Source organism: Molossus molossus, unplaced genomic scaffold, assembly GCF_014108415.1.
Source record: "Molossus molossus isolate mMolMol1 unplaced genomic scaffold, mMolMol1.p scaffold_m16_p_19, whole genome shotgun sequence".
NCBI lineage: Eukaryota > Metazoa > Chordata > Mammalia > Chiroptera > Molossidae > Molossus > Molossus molossus.
Window position 1 is genome coordinate 50,153,749 of NW_023425354.1, and position 18,143 is coordinate 50,171,891.

At 52.2% G+C, this 18,143-nt stretch overlaps 1 protein-coding gene across 6 annotated transcripts in view; it reads right to left on the reverse strand.

Moving 5' to 3' along the window:
* Positions 1 to 303: 303 nt before the first annotated feature.
* The window catches only part of GAS7 (growth arrest specific 7), a 188,958-nt gene continuing 171,118 nt past the window's right edge, over positions 304 to 18,143 (reverse strand). For all 6 annotated transcript variants that reach the window (XM_036267943.1, XM_036267946.1, XM_036267948.1 and 3 more), the window contains 5 exons: positions 13,335 to 13,463; positions 12,341 to 12,464; positions 6,573 to 6,652; positions 5,096 to 5,194; positions 304 to 4,457 (listed from right to left, as the gene is read on the reverse strand). In XM_036267943.1, coding sequence (XP_036123836.1) covers positions 4,344 to 4,457; positions 5,096 to 5,194; positions 6,573 to 6,652; positions 12,341 to 12,464; positions 13,335 to 13,463 — 546 coding nt within the window. In that variant the 3' untranslated portion in view covers positions 304 to 4,343. The remainder of the gene's footprint in view (positions 4,458 to 5,095; positions 5,195 to 6,572; positions 6,653 to 12,340; positions 12,465 to 13,334; positions 13,464 to 18,143) is intronic.

The following is an 18,143-nucleotide window of genomic DNA, read 5'->3' on the forward strand; positions in this document are numbered from 1 at the left end:
CTGGAAACGAGAAGGGGGCAGGTAGAGTAGTAACTGCAGGAGGCCCGGGAGATCTCCTAGAAGACTGTTTACAGATGAAGCAGATCCAGGAAAGGGTCGCGATGAGCCCGAGACCAGCGCCCTGCTTCTCACCCACGCTGCGTCCACTTGCCTTCCACATCCCTAATGGGCCATAAATGCGAAGGATCGCGCACGCCGACACGAGGGTCCCCGGAGAGAGGGGGTCTGCTAGCTGAGAGGCAAGCTTCTGGGCACAGGAGTGAAAGGCAGTGGGGACCCCACCCGCCCTCCCCCAATCCATGGTCAAACCCTAACGTGAACCGAAAAGGCAAGTGCGAGCCCCGGGAACTGCCTGTGGGCACAGCTGGAGTTCGGAGGAGCAGCTGCAGGAGCAACAGGCTGGAAGTAGCCAAGCAAACTAGCTGAAGACCCTAGAACGGGAGCCTCTGGGACAAACAACTTCTTCTGAAAGCAAGGAGGCCGTGGGACACACCCAGGCAACGGAACACGACTTGGTGGTGAAATCAGACACACAAAACAGCACGGGTGATGCAACAATCTTCTAGAAAAGGCAACACTGTAAGGTAAAAAAATCGAACCGTGGTCGCCAAGGGCTGGGGCTGGGAGGAGTGGATTGACTGCCAGGCTCCGGGGGAATTTTTGGAGTGACGGAAACATTATGCTGATTTGGGGTGTGGTTACAAGGCTGTTTAAGTTTGTCAAGATTCACGGATCTGTGTACTTCAAAAGGGTGAATTCTACTGTATGTAAAAAATCCCAATACTGTACGTCAAATACCTCAATAAACCTGGAAAGAGAAAAGGCAGTGTCTTCTGGGGAGGGAAGGAAAAGGGGGATGAGACGGGGTGCTGGCCAAGCAAGCATGCGCCATCTGTGCTCCACTCACCATCTGGGAAGCGCATCCCCTGCCTCCATGGCCAGCAGGTCTGCAGTGCTGTGTAAACGCAGCGGGTCAAGGCCGCGCGCAGCTGGGAGCAAACTCACTTAAACAAGCCGAGGTCTTTGACGTCCTTTGAATTTTATGGCTTGTATTTCCAAGAAGGGGCTTGGGCTCAGCCAAGATTTTATGCACCCGTCCCCTAATCTAGTAATTGATTGGTTTTCACAAAGGGAATGGAAACAGATCCCTGGTTCCTGAATGTGCTTCAGTCATTAATCAGCCCCAGGAGCAGAAAGTGCCTGCGGCTGCAGAAATCCTCCCCACCAACGGCCTTGGGTGGAGGTAGACAGGAGCCCGGGGCAGCCATCCCTGCCATTCGGTGGGCCAGGGCTCTGCAGCCGTGATCAAAAACACTAGGGGAAAAGAGAGAGGAACAAGCGGCTTTTCCTGGAGGTTGTCATGGCAACCAGCTTACTTTGAACACCATTTGCCACAGAGATTTTTTTTCTTTTTTAAATCAGGTTTTCACAGACAAAACTAAGTGGAGGCAGGCAGGAGGGGCTCACTTGTTCTCGGAAATGGAACAATAGGTGTGCTCAAGAATAACCCAGACTCGCCCGCTCTGAATAAACCCAGCCGAGTCCTCCTATTACCTAAACACCAAAATATAAACAAAGCAAAACAATAACCACCCGGATAGAGCGGTACCCCAAGGGCACTGTTAGATACTCTAGACTTCATCCTCACTTCACCCAGAGGGGGCCCGGGGAACAAGGACAGGGGCCCGGACGGTCACTCCAGCTGTGGTTCATTCACTGCATTAGTTTTACAGCCCACACTGCCCACTCACCCTCTGTCAAGGGAGGAGCTATTCAAAACAAAAAGAAATCTCAGAAATTCAAGCTGGAGTGGGGCTGCGAGGGTCTAGCGACCAGGTGACTGAACCCTCGTTGCTGTCCACCTTCCACCCAGAGGGTAAAGGCCGCATGACGGTAGTTGGTACTATAATCACAGGCTGCAGTGGGTGAAATGTGGAAGGTTAATGTTCTCCTTCTCCAGAAAGGGCAAAATATCCCGCTGTCTACATGGAGAATAGAGGGGACAGGGAGATGGTCTGTCGTAGGCAGCTACATTCCTAGGTCCCTGCACAATGTCTGGCTTGTCCCGAGTATCTGCTGAATAAACAAATAAATGAACGAATGCAAATCAGCACGACAGACAGCATCTCTGAAAAGCCACTTCTGCAGAGAGCACCGGAATGTGAATGCCAAGGCCACCGGCCTGCAAGCGCCCCGGAGAGGAGATAAACTTACACAAAGTAACAGAAAGTCAGCCCACAGCCAGTCCTCAGATCTCAGCACATCGCCTGGCTAAATGCTTGGTGTGTGACTAAAGGAGGTCAGAAAACGAAAAAGGAGAATGAGAAAAAGCTAATGCCACTGAGGTGAGGGGTACGAGGGGGAAAGATGACTTCAGAAAACAGACTGGCCCACGCTGGGCCCACTCAGGCTGCCCCGGAAGAGGCACGTGAGCTCCCTCCGTCCCAGGGAGGAACAGAAGGTTCTGGAATCCTCAGAGGGAAACGAGGAGGCAAAATCAATGAGCGAATCCACTCCAAATATCTGTGTTCATAACAAAGCTATTGGCTTTGAGTATTTGAAAATCATTCACAAATTAGGTCACTAAGCCACAAAGCAGCTGCTACTAGCACCTGTTTTTAATCAAGAAACCAAGAAAGAACACCCTGAAGTTGGTGGCTGGTATCATGGCCCATTGCCAGATCCAGAGGGAGGGTTCTCCGTGCAATGGCCAGATTCCTGTTGGTGGCTTTCACATGGACCTTTTTGGTTGGGACGTTTCAATAGAACTGACAAAGTTTGTTTGCTTTAGTATATTCGGCATCTTTCTATCATAAACTACGAGAGTGCCATTCTGACCCAATGCAAGAGGTCCCAAGAGAGTCAAGATTAAGAAGTCGTCAGATACTAGCACGTGAGACTGAAAGACCCGTGCGTTGTGCTCTTAGAATTCTGTGTTCTCGGGAAACACAGGGGCCCTGTAAATCCGAAGTCACCAATGGAAAGGATCAAATCGGCGAGATGGGTTGGTGCTCAGGGCATGGGTTCCAGGCTATGACCTGCCCCCTGCTGGCTGCATGTCCTCCCCCAGGTCTCTCTTCTTCCTCTGGTCCTTTCGAACTGATTCTCAGGACGTAGGGGAACGGACAGCATGTCTGCTGTGGTTCGAAAAGGAGGAAGTGATGAGCAAGGACCCGACGGCAGCCCCGAAAGCTCCCTAGGTCACACTCAGACCAGGCTTCCCCAGAGACTGGGAGATGAAGAAAGCGGAAGATGCACCAGCACCAAGCGGGGCTTGATGCAGGGCCCTGGGATGTGCAGAGGTCCCCGAGAGGCCACGGCGGTGGACACTGCCTCGTAGGCGACAACCTACTGTGGCCATGTTCGCCTTCAACGCCTGTAGAGTGACCACCAAAGAGAGAAAGCTATACAAGGGACAGCGATCCATGTCACCATGCACAAGCAGGCAGAGCCATCTGGGGGGGTGACAAAGACTTGCCCCGTCTCCCACATGGGACTGACCCAGCCCCTTTAAGAGTGTGGAAAGAGGGGGTGGGTGGGAGCATCTGAAAGTTGGGTGGATTGGGATTTTGAGAGAGGAGACGTCACAGAGGATACTAATCTACTGGGAAACTCGATTCAATGCTCGGACTGAGGGCTGATTTGCTGAATGAGGTAGTTCCATCCCGACCTCTCCAGGCAGGGTCAGTCTGGGAAGACAGGAGCCAGGCCTTCTTCCCAAGACTCTTGATCATGACAGGTGACAGAGAAGAGCCAGGATGTGGACTCCCAGAATGCAAAGGGAAAACGAAGGGGGAGGCTGCAAAGGGTTCTGAGTGCGGGCTGTTGAGCTGAACGGTGCCTTCTATCCGCAACTGTGATCCTGACACTCGGCTTGGAGAACAGACCCCTCCCCTGACCCTCCAAAGCCCTGGAGACACGAGGCCAGCTGGAGGGAGGACCTTGGAGCTTCCAGGGGCACAGGCATGTGACACAGCAGGCTCTGGGGGGAGAGGAACCCTGTGGCACTCAGCAGGGGCCACACAGTTCCAGCCTCGGTTTGTTCTCAAAGGGCAAGCGCAGCATGGGATTCGGGGGTCTTCGGCCTCAGAGACAAGGGCGGGGCTGTGGAGCCATCTTCTTGGCCTGGGGACACTAGGGACCTCCCAGCAAGGCCATCCAGGGTGCCCTTCGGGAATCACTAGCTGAGCCACACCCCTCCCTGTCCTCAGGGGACCAGGGGAGCGGGCGGGAGGGCAGCTCCACCTGTCAGCAGGCCCCAGGGCGGGAACCACCTCCTCTCCAGGGGACCCCCAGCCCCGCTCCTTGCTCCTCAGCGGGACCTCGGGGCCGCAGGGGCCCGTCTAGATCTCCATGTCCACAGGGCGGATGTTGCCCGTCTTGTGCTCTCTGACCCACAGCTCCCTGTCTTTGGCTGGGTCCACTTTTCGAAGCAGTTGGTCCACAGGCTCGACTGTCTGCAAGGGACGGAGAAGAGGACACGGTCAGGGGGCAGCCGACCAGGGACACTGCCTCTGCACCACGCTGCTCACATCTCTGCCCCTCAGAGCAGCTCCTCCAGAGGGCAGGGCCCCAGGGGGGCCTGCGCGAGGCAGACGTGCAGAGACTGTGAGAACGGGAAGCCAGGACTGCTTGTCCCCACCCTGCTTCTCACTCGCCGCACTTGACCCGCTGGCCCTGAGGGCTGAATGGTTCGATGGCTCCAGGTCAGGGCCAGTCCCACCCTCTGTTCCCACGGTTACCACCACAGAACAGCACAAAGGAAATTTTAGCTTTAGATATTCCGATGCTAGATATTCCCCCTGCCTTTGGTAAGAATTCACTGGGGCAGGCAATACTGTCTTCAGCTATCTGAACTACCATGAGCCTCCTTCTCATCAGGGTAACAGCTTGTGTACATTGTGTCCATCTCACGCGCTTGGGATGGGTTCACATGGGTGTGCAGGACAATGTACAAGCCCACCCCAAGGTTGCCCACTGCCCATCTTCCGGACAGATGCATCTTAACCTGCCACAGAACAGTGGCACGTGGCTCTCCCTGACCCTGGGTCACCCTGGGGTCCTGCTGGCCTCCGCCTGCGGGTGGGGAACTCACGCTTTGGTTGAACATGTCTGTCTCATGCCGCAGCTGTGTGTACTGGCACAGATGTTGCCGGATCATCTCTACCCTCTCCACCTCCAGCCGCTCCAGCTCCTGCACGGGAGGAAAGACAGAGACCTCTGAGCAGGGCCTCTCGACATGGGGACGTTCCCACCACGTGGGTCCCAGACCACCTCTCGCACACAATACCGGTCACCACCTGCTTAGACCTGATCCCATCTGACGCCCCCGGGGTCTGATGAAGAGCTCGTGCCACAGCCAGTGGTGAAGGTGAAGAGGATGCCAACCCAGCAGCTATTTCCTGATCCTGCCCTGCCAGGCATGGTGGGTGCTCAGAGCTTTAGAGGCGTTACTTAATTGTCCGCATAATAATCTTAAGAGAGAGGTTCTGTTCTTATGCGCGTTTTCCAAACAAGGGAAGAAACATCCAGAGAGGTGACATCACCTGCCCAAAGCGACATGGAATTATGGGAGGAGCAAGATTCGAACCAGTGTCTGTTGTGGTCTTAATCATGATTCTGCACCAGTGCGGTCCCAGGTCCAGTTCCCTGGGGGTGGATAAACGGGACCACAGGAGTGTCTGGGCCTCTGCGGATCAGCCTCTGTCCTCTGTCCAGCCCTAGAGCTGAGGGACAGACCAGAGACCAGGCCAGGGGGAGGCAGGGGGCCAGGGGTGAGGTGGCCACTGTCGAAGTGAAGAGTAGAAAGGGTTTGTCCTTTGGTTTCTAGGTGGTTCCACATCTTTGGAATTTAGGGGATCAGGGCTGTTATTCTGCGCACAACTAGGTCACTGTCCCAGTGATTAAGCGGGGAGGGGGGTAAAGCAGGGGGCTTAATTAGGAGATTAACCAGGAGGAAAACCAGGTCACTGTCCCGTGCTGGGGGGACAGAGGTGGCTTCAGGCAATGGGGTGATGTGATAAACACCTGGCATGATGCCCCTTTCTTATCTGGCCCAACAACCCAAGTGCCCACCACGCTTCACCGAAACAGTGCCAACTGAGGAGGAGACGCTGCCCCTTCACGAGAAAAACTCATGAAGTCAAGAAAAGGGCTCTGAGGACCATTCCTCATGCCTCTGCTCAGGGGCCCCTCCGCTCCTCCTACACAGCTCCCCAACCTCTCCACCTACCCACCTGGCAAGAATCTCCTCTGTAGGACCTGCAACTCTTCGGGGAAGTGAGAGGGTCCTACTTCTAACAACGTGGCTCTTTGCCCTGAAGGGGCCACTGTCAACTCAGTTGGGGATCCTCAGTTGGACCTGACCCCTTCTACACAGCTAGGAGGTGCCAAAGCAAGGGTGTGAATCAGCATGGACTGGCCCGGAGTCGAGGTCTGGACCCCAGATGAGCAGATGTAATGACCATCTCCACAGTCGCCTCCCCCCATCACCCACATGCCCGCCAGCACCAACCCGGGCGTCCTGAGTGCGGTCACTGTACTGGCATGCTTACACGTGCCTGGGTACTCACCAATGTGGTGGTCACCATCTCCTCGAACCACTTGGACTGTGCCTGGTTGTAGAGGTCCACACAGCGCATGAGGTCATCTCCTGGAAGAGGCCAATGGCACCGTCACTCTGTCCTGTCCTTGCCATGGCTGCCCTCGCCTGTCTGCACCCGCGGCCATGCCTCTCCTCTCCTTGGGGTCATGGAGATCATTGCAAAGTGGGGGGGTGGGGGGGGGATGAAGAGCAGAACAAGGAGAGGGCAACCCGGCACCACAAGAGACCAGCTTCAGCGTGCCCAGCTGAACTTGATTCCAGACACCAAGAATTCAGAATGGAGGTTTCTGTGTGTGTGTGTGTATGGGGGTTGGGGGTGGGAAGAGGGTTACTCCTAGGACCCTCAATCCTATCACAAGCCCAAGAAATGCTTCCTCTCTAAAGATGGTAGTTTAATTTCACACTGGAGAATCCTTTTTGGCTACAACATGTCACAAGCAACTTGGTACTAGTTAAGAGTTAAAGAAGAAAAATGTGTGCCCAGGCCGGTTTGGCTCAGCGGTTAGAGTGTCAGCCTGCAGTCTAGAGAGACCCGGGTTCGGTTCCTGCTAAGGGCATGTACCTCGGTTGCAGTTTGTCCCCGGCCCTGGTTGGGTCGTGCGGGTGGCAGCCACTCGATGTGTCCCTTTCACATCGATGTTTCTCTCTCTCTCTCCCTCCCACTCTATCTGAACAAAAAATGAAAAAATGTCCTCAGGTAAGGATTAAAAAAAGAAGAAAAATGTGCAAATTATGTCTGTATACGTGTGTGTATGTGTGTGTACATGCAGCAGGATGTGAAAAATATGCAAATTATGTCTGTATACGTGTGTGTATGTGTGTGTACATGCAGCAGGATGTCATTCTGAAACACAAAATACGGTGTCTGATGGCTTATGGCTCACCCACGTGCAGTGATGGTATGAAAACGCGCCGGAACGCGATGCACTAATTCCAGGACAGCGCTCACACTGGAAACAGAGACGGGATGGCGGGAGGAAAGAGCTCTTTCTGTAGCCTTTTATTTCATAAGGATCAGGAACAAACATAACTATTTGATCTGGATGGCGAGTATATTGTTTTCAGCAATCATTTGAAACATTTTATAATCAGAAAGAAAACAAACTGTGAAGTAACTGCACACATTACTAAGGCACCAGCACCCAGAATCCTGCTGCACAAACACTGTTCCTAGACCAGCAGCATCTGTGTGCCCCGGGGGCTGGCCAGAAACGCCGCTCCCAGGACGTGCCGGTTCCTAGCGAATCGGAAACTGCATTTTCACGAGATGCTCAGGGGGTACAGAAGCCCCTGCCCAGTGCACAGCGTGGTCTAAACATAGTTTAGATCATCACAGGTTCTAGAAAGGATGGCATCATGGGCTTTGCTCCTGATGGGAAAAGCTCATGAGCCAACCAAAGCTAACTCACTTCTTCTTTAAATCTAGTAACTGGAGTGGATTCGAAGTTATTCCTATAACATCACCCTGCTCATTCTAGCCTGAGAGTGAACGCCCGCACAGGACCCAGCCCTGCTCCGCAGCTCCCTGCCGCCTGGACCGCATCGCCGGCTGGGAGATGCCCCCCGAGTAACAGAATCCAAGTCAAGGGCTTTGTTCATTTTGCTCTTGGTCCGCGGTCAAGGACTGGGCCCTTGATCCCAAGAAGGACTGGAACTAGAGGGAAAAGAGTCGACACTTCACTGCCAATGCGTGCCCTCTAAGACCCCAGGCCCATCCAGGACAGAATTCGTATATCACCCTCTAAAGGTACAACATGAAACTCCCAAAGCCCTACTTGTCAATCCTGATTTTAAGAACATGCTTCAGTAACTTCTGTAACATCAGGAAACAGGTGAAGGATGGTGTGTCTTATCTCTATGCAGCCCAAGGATTTGAATGAAACCCTTCTGAACAGTATGAGTGAAGACATGGATTCTGGAAGCAGAACATCTTGGCTGCCACACTCACTCCACGGCTTATTAGCTGTGGATCTGGAACAAGTCAATTAACCTGCCCACACCTGCTTCCTCTCTGTGAAACAGGAATAACAGTGGCACCGTCAGAGTCACGGCGAAAGTTAAATGTGTCGATATGGGTAAAGTGCTCAGAGCGGACACAGAGTCAGCAAACTATCAGCATCTAGAACGATGACAATGACACGAAATGAAGTCAGGCCCCGAGGATCCAGCTGCCCTCCCGCCCAGCAACCCGTGAAAACACAGGGGAGGGGGTGAAAGAAAAGATGGCATTTTCTGGGCTGTCCAGCCCAACGGAGACAAGGCACCGTCTCTGGAATGACGGAATGACAGAAGACGGAACGCTGGGCCACACCCTCCGTATCATAGGCTCGGGGAAGCTTCTCATCCTGTCTGTCACCCGCTTCCTCACTTACAAAAGGTATAAAAACACCTCCCTGTAGGAGGGCTGGGAAGATGCAGAGAGAGAATGTTCCAAGGCTGGTGCCCCGCACATGGAAAGGTGGTGTTTTGCAGAGTCCTAGGACTAGTCGTTTTAAGCACAAATAATCCCAAACCGGGGATAAGAGACCACAGTATCTGATGACTGCCACAAAACAAGGAACAAGCAGCAAGACTGGGAAACAACAGTAATGACGCCTGAACTCATGAGCATTTAAAGATGTGATTTTAAATTTGGCTCAAAGGTGAAATCAAGTCACACATAACGAAATATCTAGACGACGAGAAGGAAAACCCTGCAGATCGAAATTTGTGGAACATGGTTTAGGCAGAGGTGTGAGGAAAAATAAGTGTCTGGCAGCCTCAATACAGATGGGCAAAAACAGGTCTGCAGCTGTCCGTATGGAAAATGATACAGTAATTAATAAATAACAATACAAGAATAAACTCTGTGTTTTGCGTACTCATAACTGTAAACCTACTTTTGCTCTACCCCGTATTCATTTTTTAACCTGAGCCCCACCCCCCAAAAAAATAGTAAGAAAAAAAGTGATTAAAAAAAAAACTTGAAAGGGGAAGGGCTTTCTACGTTAGTCACAAACTCAAGACTATGTCGTGGAGAAAAGGTCACTATACAAGAAAATTAGAAATAAGCCAACACCCACCCCCCAAAATACAAAGAACCAAATGAAAAGATAAACAACCACCTAGGAAAATATTTGCAACTCAAATAACAAATAGGTAATCTTCCGAACATATAAATAATCTCTATGAATCAATCGGTGAGAACAAGACTGGCCGCTGACTAGAAAATGGGGCAAAAATAGGCGTTACTCAGTTCACAGGAAAAGGTCACAGATAACTGGTCAGTCTGTTTTTAAATTGCTCAACTTCACTCAAAAAGAAATGTAAATGAAATTAACAAGAAGACATTATTTTTCCCCGGAGAAGACAACGTCACAGTTTGGTAACACGGCGCCGATAGGAGTGAGTTTAGGGCGCAGACATCCATCAGTGCTGTACGGGTGGGCACACCTCTCTGGAAAGCAGTCTGAAAGTATCCATCAAATGAATACAACCCTCTGACCCAGAAAATTCGCATCTCTATTCTCTCTATACACAGATTTAGACTCGCACACAGACACATTTATAATAGCGCAGCATTGCGGGCATTGTCAAACACTCCAAAGCAATCAATAAAAGAAAGTCCTACCACAGTCCGTTAGGGAAATGATGAAATAAAGTTGGATACAATCATACACTTGGATACTATGCAACCATTATAAAAGTCTCATGTATGGGGAAAAAAACAAGACACTATCCATCCCCAGTGAAATGGAAAGAATCCCATGTCTACCTTAATAGACATCAAATCAACTACATCCTCAGAAGAACTTGATTTTTTTTTTTTTTTGATGAAGAGATGGAACAAATAGAATGACTAAAACACATTTACTGACTGGTCTAATAATGATTCAGATTATGAAACTGATGGCCAGGATTTAAACAAGATTTTGACTGTAACTTAGATACCACCTTACATGAGAAAACATCCTGGAGGAGATGGAACAGGCAACCACATGTCTTCGGTGAAAACTAATCTGAACTTGCTAAAGCTATTGATGATGGCTTATGTTATTCTGAACAGGATCTATGGATGGAAGAGGCTGAACACACACACACATGCACGCACGCACACACACACACATCCCTATAACAGTAACTGTTTCTGGCCAGCATCTTTCTACTTGATACTATGGCTTGGTTGTATGTTGTTGCTTCAAGTTTCCTAAATTTTTAAAAAAATGTATGGGTCTTTATTTTATAAAATTTTAAATATAAATAAATTACATTCAATTAGAAAGCTTCCCAGAAATATATCTTACTGTCACAAACTGAGCAATAATTTTATTTTTTTTAAATGACAGTGAAATATTTCAATTACAAAGAAAAAAATGTCTGATGTCCATGAGTGGATGGGTAATTAAATGTATACGTAATGGCCCTGGTCAGTCTGGCTCAGCGGTTAGAGCGTCGGCCTGTGGTCTAGAGAGACCTGGGTTCAGTTCCTGCTAAGGGCATGTACCTCGGTTGCGGTTTGTCCCCGGCCCTGGTTGGATCATGCGGGTGGCAACCACTCAATGTGTCCCTTTCACGACGATGTTCTCTCTCTCTCTCTCCCTCCTACTCTATCTGAACAAAAAATGGAAAAATGTCCTTGGGTGAGGATAAAAAATAAATCAATAAATCAATCAACCAATCAATAAATAAATGTATACGTAATGAAATAGAGCTATCTCTGAGATATACCAATTAAAATATAACCTTAGGACAAACAGTATATGATCTCTGTGTAAATTTAAATATAAATATTAAAAAATTTTTAAAAATTAAAACACTAGGAAGTATTAATGGTGATTATGTTTGGTAAATTAAGATTTTATATTCTTATGTGCTGATTACAATTTTTTTCCAAGCTGATATTGGTTTTATAATATAACTACATTTAATAACTTAATTAATTATATGAATTTAAATATGCCTCTTCTCACCCTGGGTTTCCCTTCCCAGTATATATATTGTTTATATTATATATATTATATAATGTCTTCTATTTCTGCATTCAATAATTACCGTGCATTATAAGATCTTTATATCAAATGTTATGTTTATATTATTTTGTTATTGACTTACTTTTATACCATCTTATTTCATAATGTCCCTTGGGTGGCTGCTTCATCCTATAATGAGTACCGGGCTCACCAGAGGCTGAGGTGGAAGGGACCTAGACCATCTGACCCGAACCCTAGTCCTACACCACACATTTCAGTCCCAGAAAAGCAACTCCAACTGTTCTTGCACACAGAGAAACTTCTGCTTGTTTGTGTTTAAGGAATACTTGCTAAGTTTTCACTGGTTCTAACTGGCTTTTCTTCTCCTTCCTTGGCCATTAGCTAGTTTTTGCCACTAGGTGGAAGCAGAAACCAATTCACTGGAAGCATCTTTAGGGAGAATCTGAAAGGTGGTTATTTCAGGAAAAATGTCAGCGGCTGACTGGGGCAGGAGCCCATCACCAAGGTGAACCTCTGAGTATCACTCCCTGTGCGGTGGGCTTTGTACTTCTCCTAGGGGCTCCACACAGTGACAGGACCCCTGAATTCTAGAGCCATGGAGAGTAACCACTTCCTGGACGGAGAGCCAGGGCCTGGGGACAGCCCGGTCTACTGGCCCCCGCCAGCCCTCCCCTATGGGGTGCACCTTCCAGGCATCCCGTGCCTGGGCCTTTGCCTTGCTGTGCTTCTGACCAGTGAGCACAGGTGGCCGTGACGCAGCACTCACCAGCCTGCGTGGACTTCCTCCGAGCCTTCTTGATGTCCTCCTCCGTCTTGTTGCTCAGCTTGATCTCCAGCTGTTGGGTCTTCATCTCCAGGTCTCTCTGCCGCTCCGTGAGGGCTTTCCGGGCCTGGGGCCGAGTCATGGAAAAGCTGTTCACGGGGCTCAGAGCCAGGAGGGCTCCGAGGGTCACGGGGCCGGCCTCCCCGCTTTCTAGGTAAGAATCCCTCCTTGTCCCTGTTCTTGTGGGTGATGCCACCGCGGCCCCGAGAGGCTCAGCAGCCTGACCAGCATCACTTGGCCTCAGTCACTGCGCTGAGGCTGCAACGCGTCCTCTGGTCCCCGCCTCTGTCAGCTGCGCCGACTTGGCCTGCAGCGAGCCTCTCAGGCCAGGGTTCAGTGGACGTGTGCTCATTCAGGCAGTCCTAAAACCACAGCCTGGGACGGCGGCAGGGAGCACAAGGTCACCTCCGTCACCTCCCAGCAGTGCTTAGCAGATGGCAGCACCAGCAGTCCCACTTTGGGGCAGAACGGGTCCCTTGGTGGCAGCAGCTGGCAGAGTCTAGGGTGACTGCAGCCCCCTTCTCCTGCACCTGAGTCATGTGGTCAGCCCCGGGGAGCGCTCCCTTCCCTCCGGGGAAGGCCACCGGCAGCTCCCACCTAGCGCGGACCTCACAGACTTTTGGGAGGGTGGTGATTCAGTCAGGAGACAATCTGCCAGGTGAGGCCCAGGGGGGCATGTGGGGCCCAGCAGCCCAGCCAGGCTCCCTGTCCCAGGAAAGCATGGCTGTACCTCGCCCCGGGTACCCACTGTACTGCCCACTGCGGGTATGGCCCTCCTGCTGCCCCAGCCCTCTGGGCAGGTCTGAGGGCCACCTGCTCTTTGTGGGGGAGGGAGGTTCCTTAGGCATGGGCTGGGGTCCACCCCCCACCCCCATCCCGCTCAGCCCACCCCTCCCGAGAGGCCCCACCTCCCGCGCCCAGCGTTCTGGGCCCCCACCTTCTCCACTGCAGCGTAGCGGCTGGCCAGCTGCTTGCGGAGGTCAGCGATGTGGTGGTCACACTTCTTCATGTCTTTCTTGAAGTTCTCCCGGAAGTTCATCAGGGGCTTCTCTACCTCGCTGTGAAGCTGTGAGGAGGAAGGGGGACATACTCAGGACCCAAGGCATCAGCTAGAGCAAGCGGGGAGGAGGGCACGCTCCCCCCCTGCAGGCCGGGGAGGCGGGGCAGCGGCCTGGCCCTCTAGCAGCAAAGGTCCAGTCCAGTGGCCATTTATGAGGTCGAGGTTCAGGAAGTCGCCTGAGCTGGCCACGCACGTGCTCACAGCGGCGGGGGGCAGGCTGGAGCCTGGAGCTTTCTGAGGCCCTGGTTGGTCACCTCCGTCCGACTCGCAGCTCCCACAGCTTCTTGGGGGCTCTTAGCTTCCAATCTGGGAGCTTTCTGGGGGCAGAAAGCAAGCCACCGTCTCTATGACCCCAGGCACTTAGCACTTGCGTGGATGCCATTTGATTTAGGTGACAACAGGTCAGCTCTGTTTATTGAGTATCTGTTCTGTGCCGGGTGCAGAAACTACAAAGGTGATCAGGACCTGGTCCATAGCTAGAAGAATCTATGCTGGGAACCACCCAAGACCCTGCGGAAATTCTCAGGGCCCCTCTGAGCACTGTGCCCTGGGGGGTGCTGGTCTCACTGGTCTGCACGGAGAGCGGCACACGGGTCCCAACCCGCGGCACACACGTCCCATCCCCCCGCGCGTCCATTCCCCCCCCCCCCCGCACGTCCCATCCTCCCACACGTCCCATCCCGCCGCACACCCATCCCCCCGCACGTCCACCCCCCCCACGCACGTCCCATCCCGTCCAATCCCGCCACACGTTCCATCCCCCCCATGTCACATCCCGCCGCACACCCATCCCCCGCACATCCCATCCCGTCCATCCCCCCACACGTCACATCATACCTCAGGAAATCAGCCCCGCATTCCGAAGGCCAAGAGTAAGAGGTTTATGATCTGAGAGGAGTGGATGGTGTTTTTTTTAGCATTTTCCTTCTCTTTTATTCTTTCCCTCTTTCCCACTCGGTTTTGAAGGAGGCCTTTTACTTACAACTTTTTGGTGTGAGTATAAGACGTATTTGATCAGAAAACAGATGACTGTGCACCTGCTGCCAGGCCAGGGGAGTAGCCTGGAGGCTCACCTGCCGCTCAGGGCCCCACCCCCCTGCTCCTGAGCCCCCGACGGCCTCCAGCCGCCCCAGAAGTGCCCCTTAAAGTGCAGCTGCATTTCTCTGGTCAGAGGAGAACACACCCCACACCCCACACACTCCACTCTGGGACTCTGGGGTTTCTCTCCTCCTTCTCACCAGGCTCTTGTTGCTTGATCTTTCCTTTCCTGGGACCTTGGGGGCTTAGGTATTTCTAGTTCTACACGTGACTGTGAGCTCCCAGAGGGCAGGGCTGGCTTGGCCACTAGTGTGCCCGCATTCGGCTGGAGCTGGTGCGAAGTGGGTGTTCTCATTTCCTGGGGAAGTGGCAAACCTTCAGTGCCCAGAGCCCTGGGTAACAAGACAATCACTTTGTTGCCAGATGACCTTCAAAGTCGACTGGGGAGCACTGTCTACATCCCTCTCTTCCAATGTTAGTGCTAATGGTCTGCTGCTATTGTTTAGAACCCAGGCAAGTTTCTTGGTGTAGGAAGACACCCCCACCTGGTGGCGGTTTGGAAGACGCTACAGACCCGAAAGCGATGGAGGACACGCAGACCCCTTTCCGGCGCAGGTGAGGCGGCTGCTGAGGGGGAGGACCTGCATAACTCGGGCCATGGCACCTGCTCGGACTGGGGTCTGTGGGGGTTGACTCAGGACCTCTGGGTCACTTTCTGAAGATGTTGAGTTGATTTCTAGACTTCAGGGTGCCCAAGAGTGACTTGGGAGGGGCTTTTCAACACTCGGGATTCCTGGGCCCCAGCCCCAGGTTCTGCCAACACAGCAAAACGCTTTCCCCAAGTTCTAAACGACATTCTGGAAACAATGCGCAATCCCATGGATTCTCCTTCTATATTCTGAGTTCTTTTAAAAGACATACTTTTTCTTAAAAAAAAAATTGGCTGGGTGTCTTTTTATACTCATTTTTCACTTTTAAGCATCTCTGTAACTGGGAGTCCCAGTCCTCAGAACTTGTCCCCGTGAACTCTCGAGCTGGCCTGTCTTGCACGGGACAGGCTGTCGGATCCATTCAGGGTGCCTGTTCCGAACTCCTCCCTCTCAGCCTCCCCCTTTCCACCTCACACAGACGAGAGAAAGAGAAATCTCAAGATGCAAAAAATGACAGAGACTATCTGGGCAGCGTTTTTCAAACAGTGGGCAGCTGGCAGCAGTGAAATCGGTTTAGTGGGTCAGAACCAGCTTTTAATGTGGGCAGAGCAGACACGAGGAAAATATCAGAGTGCACGACAGGCAGGAAGGTAAGTACTGCTTCATGAAATGGCTATATGCATGTGTCCATACCTGTACGTGGACAGTGTGTGTGCATACCCAAGTGCCGCGGGGGACGTGTGTATCTGTATGTGGACAGTGTGTGTGCATACCCAAGTGCCGCGGGGGACGTGCGTACCTGTACGTGGACAGTGTGTGTGCATACCCAAGTGCCGCGGGGGACGTGCATACCTGTATGTGGACAGTGGATGTGCATGCCCGAGTGCCGCAGGGAATGTGCGTACCTGCATGTGGACACTGGGTGTGCATACCTGAGTGCCGTGGGGGATGCGTACCTGTATGTGGGCACTGGGTGTGCATACCTGAGTGCCATGGGGGCATGCGTACCTGTGTGTGGACACTGGGTGTGCATACCTGAGTGCCATGGGGGCATGTGTACCTGTGTGTGGACACTGGGTGTGCATACCTGAGTGCTGTGAGGGGCATGTAGAATGTATTACTATGGTTCACCACCAAATAAGTTTTGAATAAAAACATGGGAGCTCAGAAATGCTAAACGACTCGCCCAAGGTCAGAAGCTGGTAGTGACAGACTGACTTAAGCTCCCGCCCCCCGGCTCCCCGCTGCCCCCGCAGTCGGAATGCATGGCCTCTAACCGCATGATTAGCTTGTCTCCCACCATGAGGAACTTTTCCAGTCTTCCTGCTTCAGCGGAGCCAGGTATGACCTCCTTTGTATGTAGCAAACATTTCCTTTCAGCAGCCTATTGCTCGTAACCATGGTGTGAGCTAGTAGAGGAGAAAAGCCTGGAAAATTGCGGAACAAAACTGCATTTCTTAAAGGGCTCTCACCTGACACAGAGGCGGAATTTCAATGAGCCTGTGGAGAGAGGTTGAAAGGGTTTGGGGCATACGGAGCCATGGTATCCACGGGAAGCAATGAATCCTTGGCGCTCCTTTCTCTTCAGGGACTAGCCAGACCACTACGGGCCTGCCACCGAGACTGCCTGAGGCCACCCGCTCTGACAACTGGCCGGCAGCAGCAGAGGTTCTCAGGGGACAACCTGTTTGCTGTGAACATTCTTTAAAAGCTTTCCGGCAGCGACTTCCTGGGCACTTGGGAGGGCCAGCTGCACCACCCTGGACAGCCCGAGAGAGGGCAGAGTGCGCCTCAGAATGCCACTGTGCCAGGAGACAAGTCCGGTCAAGCATCCAATTCACTCAGTCCTCTCCTTTGCTCCTCAAGCTGAGCCCTCCAGGCTGGGGACCACAGGATATGATTTACTCCCTCTACTCCTCACCCGTGAATGGAGATGCTGATAACCCTGAGAGCTTTATCCTGCATGTAACCATCAGAGCACTTATGGACTTGACTCTGTGATACAATAACAAATATGTGTGCGGCTTCTTGCCTTCAGCTCCTAGCCAGAGCTCCTAAAACCTTTATAATCTCCTAAGTGATCAAGGTGCTAGGAGCATCTAACATTTGGCCGCTGACCCTGGTTCCTGTCACAGAACTCCTGAGTCCCTTGGCATTTCCTGGATGACAGAAGCCGCTTTTGTCCTAATGAGGTGACTCTGTGGGCTCCGGACTAGCATCAGGATGGGGCTGGTCACCAGAAAGACCGAGCCACGATTAGAAGCTTAGAACTTTCAGCTCCATCCCCAACCTCTGGGGAGAGGTGAGAAGCTGGACAGTGGGTAAATGCCCGATCACGCTTACGTGATGAAGCCGCCATAAAACTGAACCAGAGGTGCAGAGAGCTCCGGGGTTGGTGCACACACCCACAAGCATCCAACTCGAGAGCGACAGAAGCTCCTGGGCTCGGGACCCTCCCAGACGTCACCCTATGCACCGCCTCACCTGGCTGCTCGTCTCTATCACCCATCACAGCCTTTAACACACACTAAACCGGTAACCTGAGTGTTTCCTTGAGTTCTGTGAACCATTCTTGCAAATTATCAGACCTGAGGTGGGCTGTGAGAACCCCCGATTTGCAGCCAAGTCAACAGAAGTGTGGGTCACCTGGGCTCTGGCATCTGAGGGGGGCGGTCTGGTGAGGCTGAGCCCTTAGCCTGTGGGATTGGCTGCTGTCTCCAGGTCGTCAGTGTCAGAACTGAGATACATTGTAGGACACCCAGCTGGTGTCAGAATTGGTCAGTGTGGGAAAAGCCATTTGGTGGCCAGGAGTGTTGGTGTGAGTAGTAGTAGTAAAAGGAAATAGCAGAGAAAAACAGCACCGGTCGCTGAGGGTTCCATAAACAATCCAGAATTGGGGTCCTGCTGATGGGAAGTAAATGCCACCGGAATTCCGGGGGGCGGGGGTCAGCGGGAGCCCTTTCAGAAGCTCAGGCAGCTGGGCTCCCAGACCCGCCCA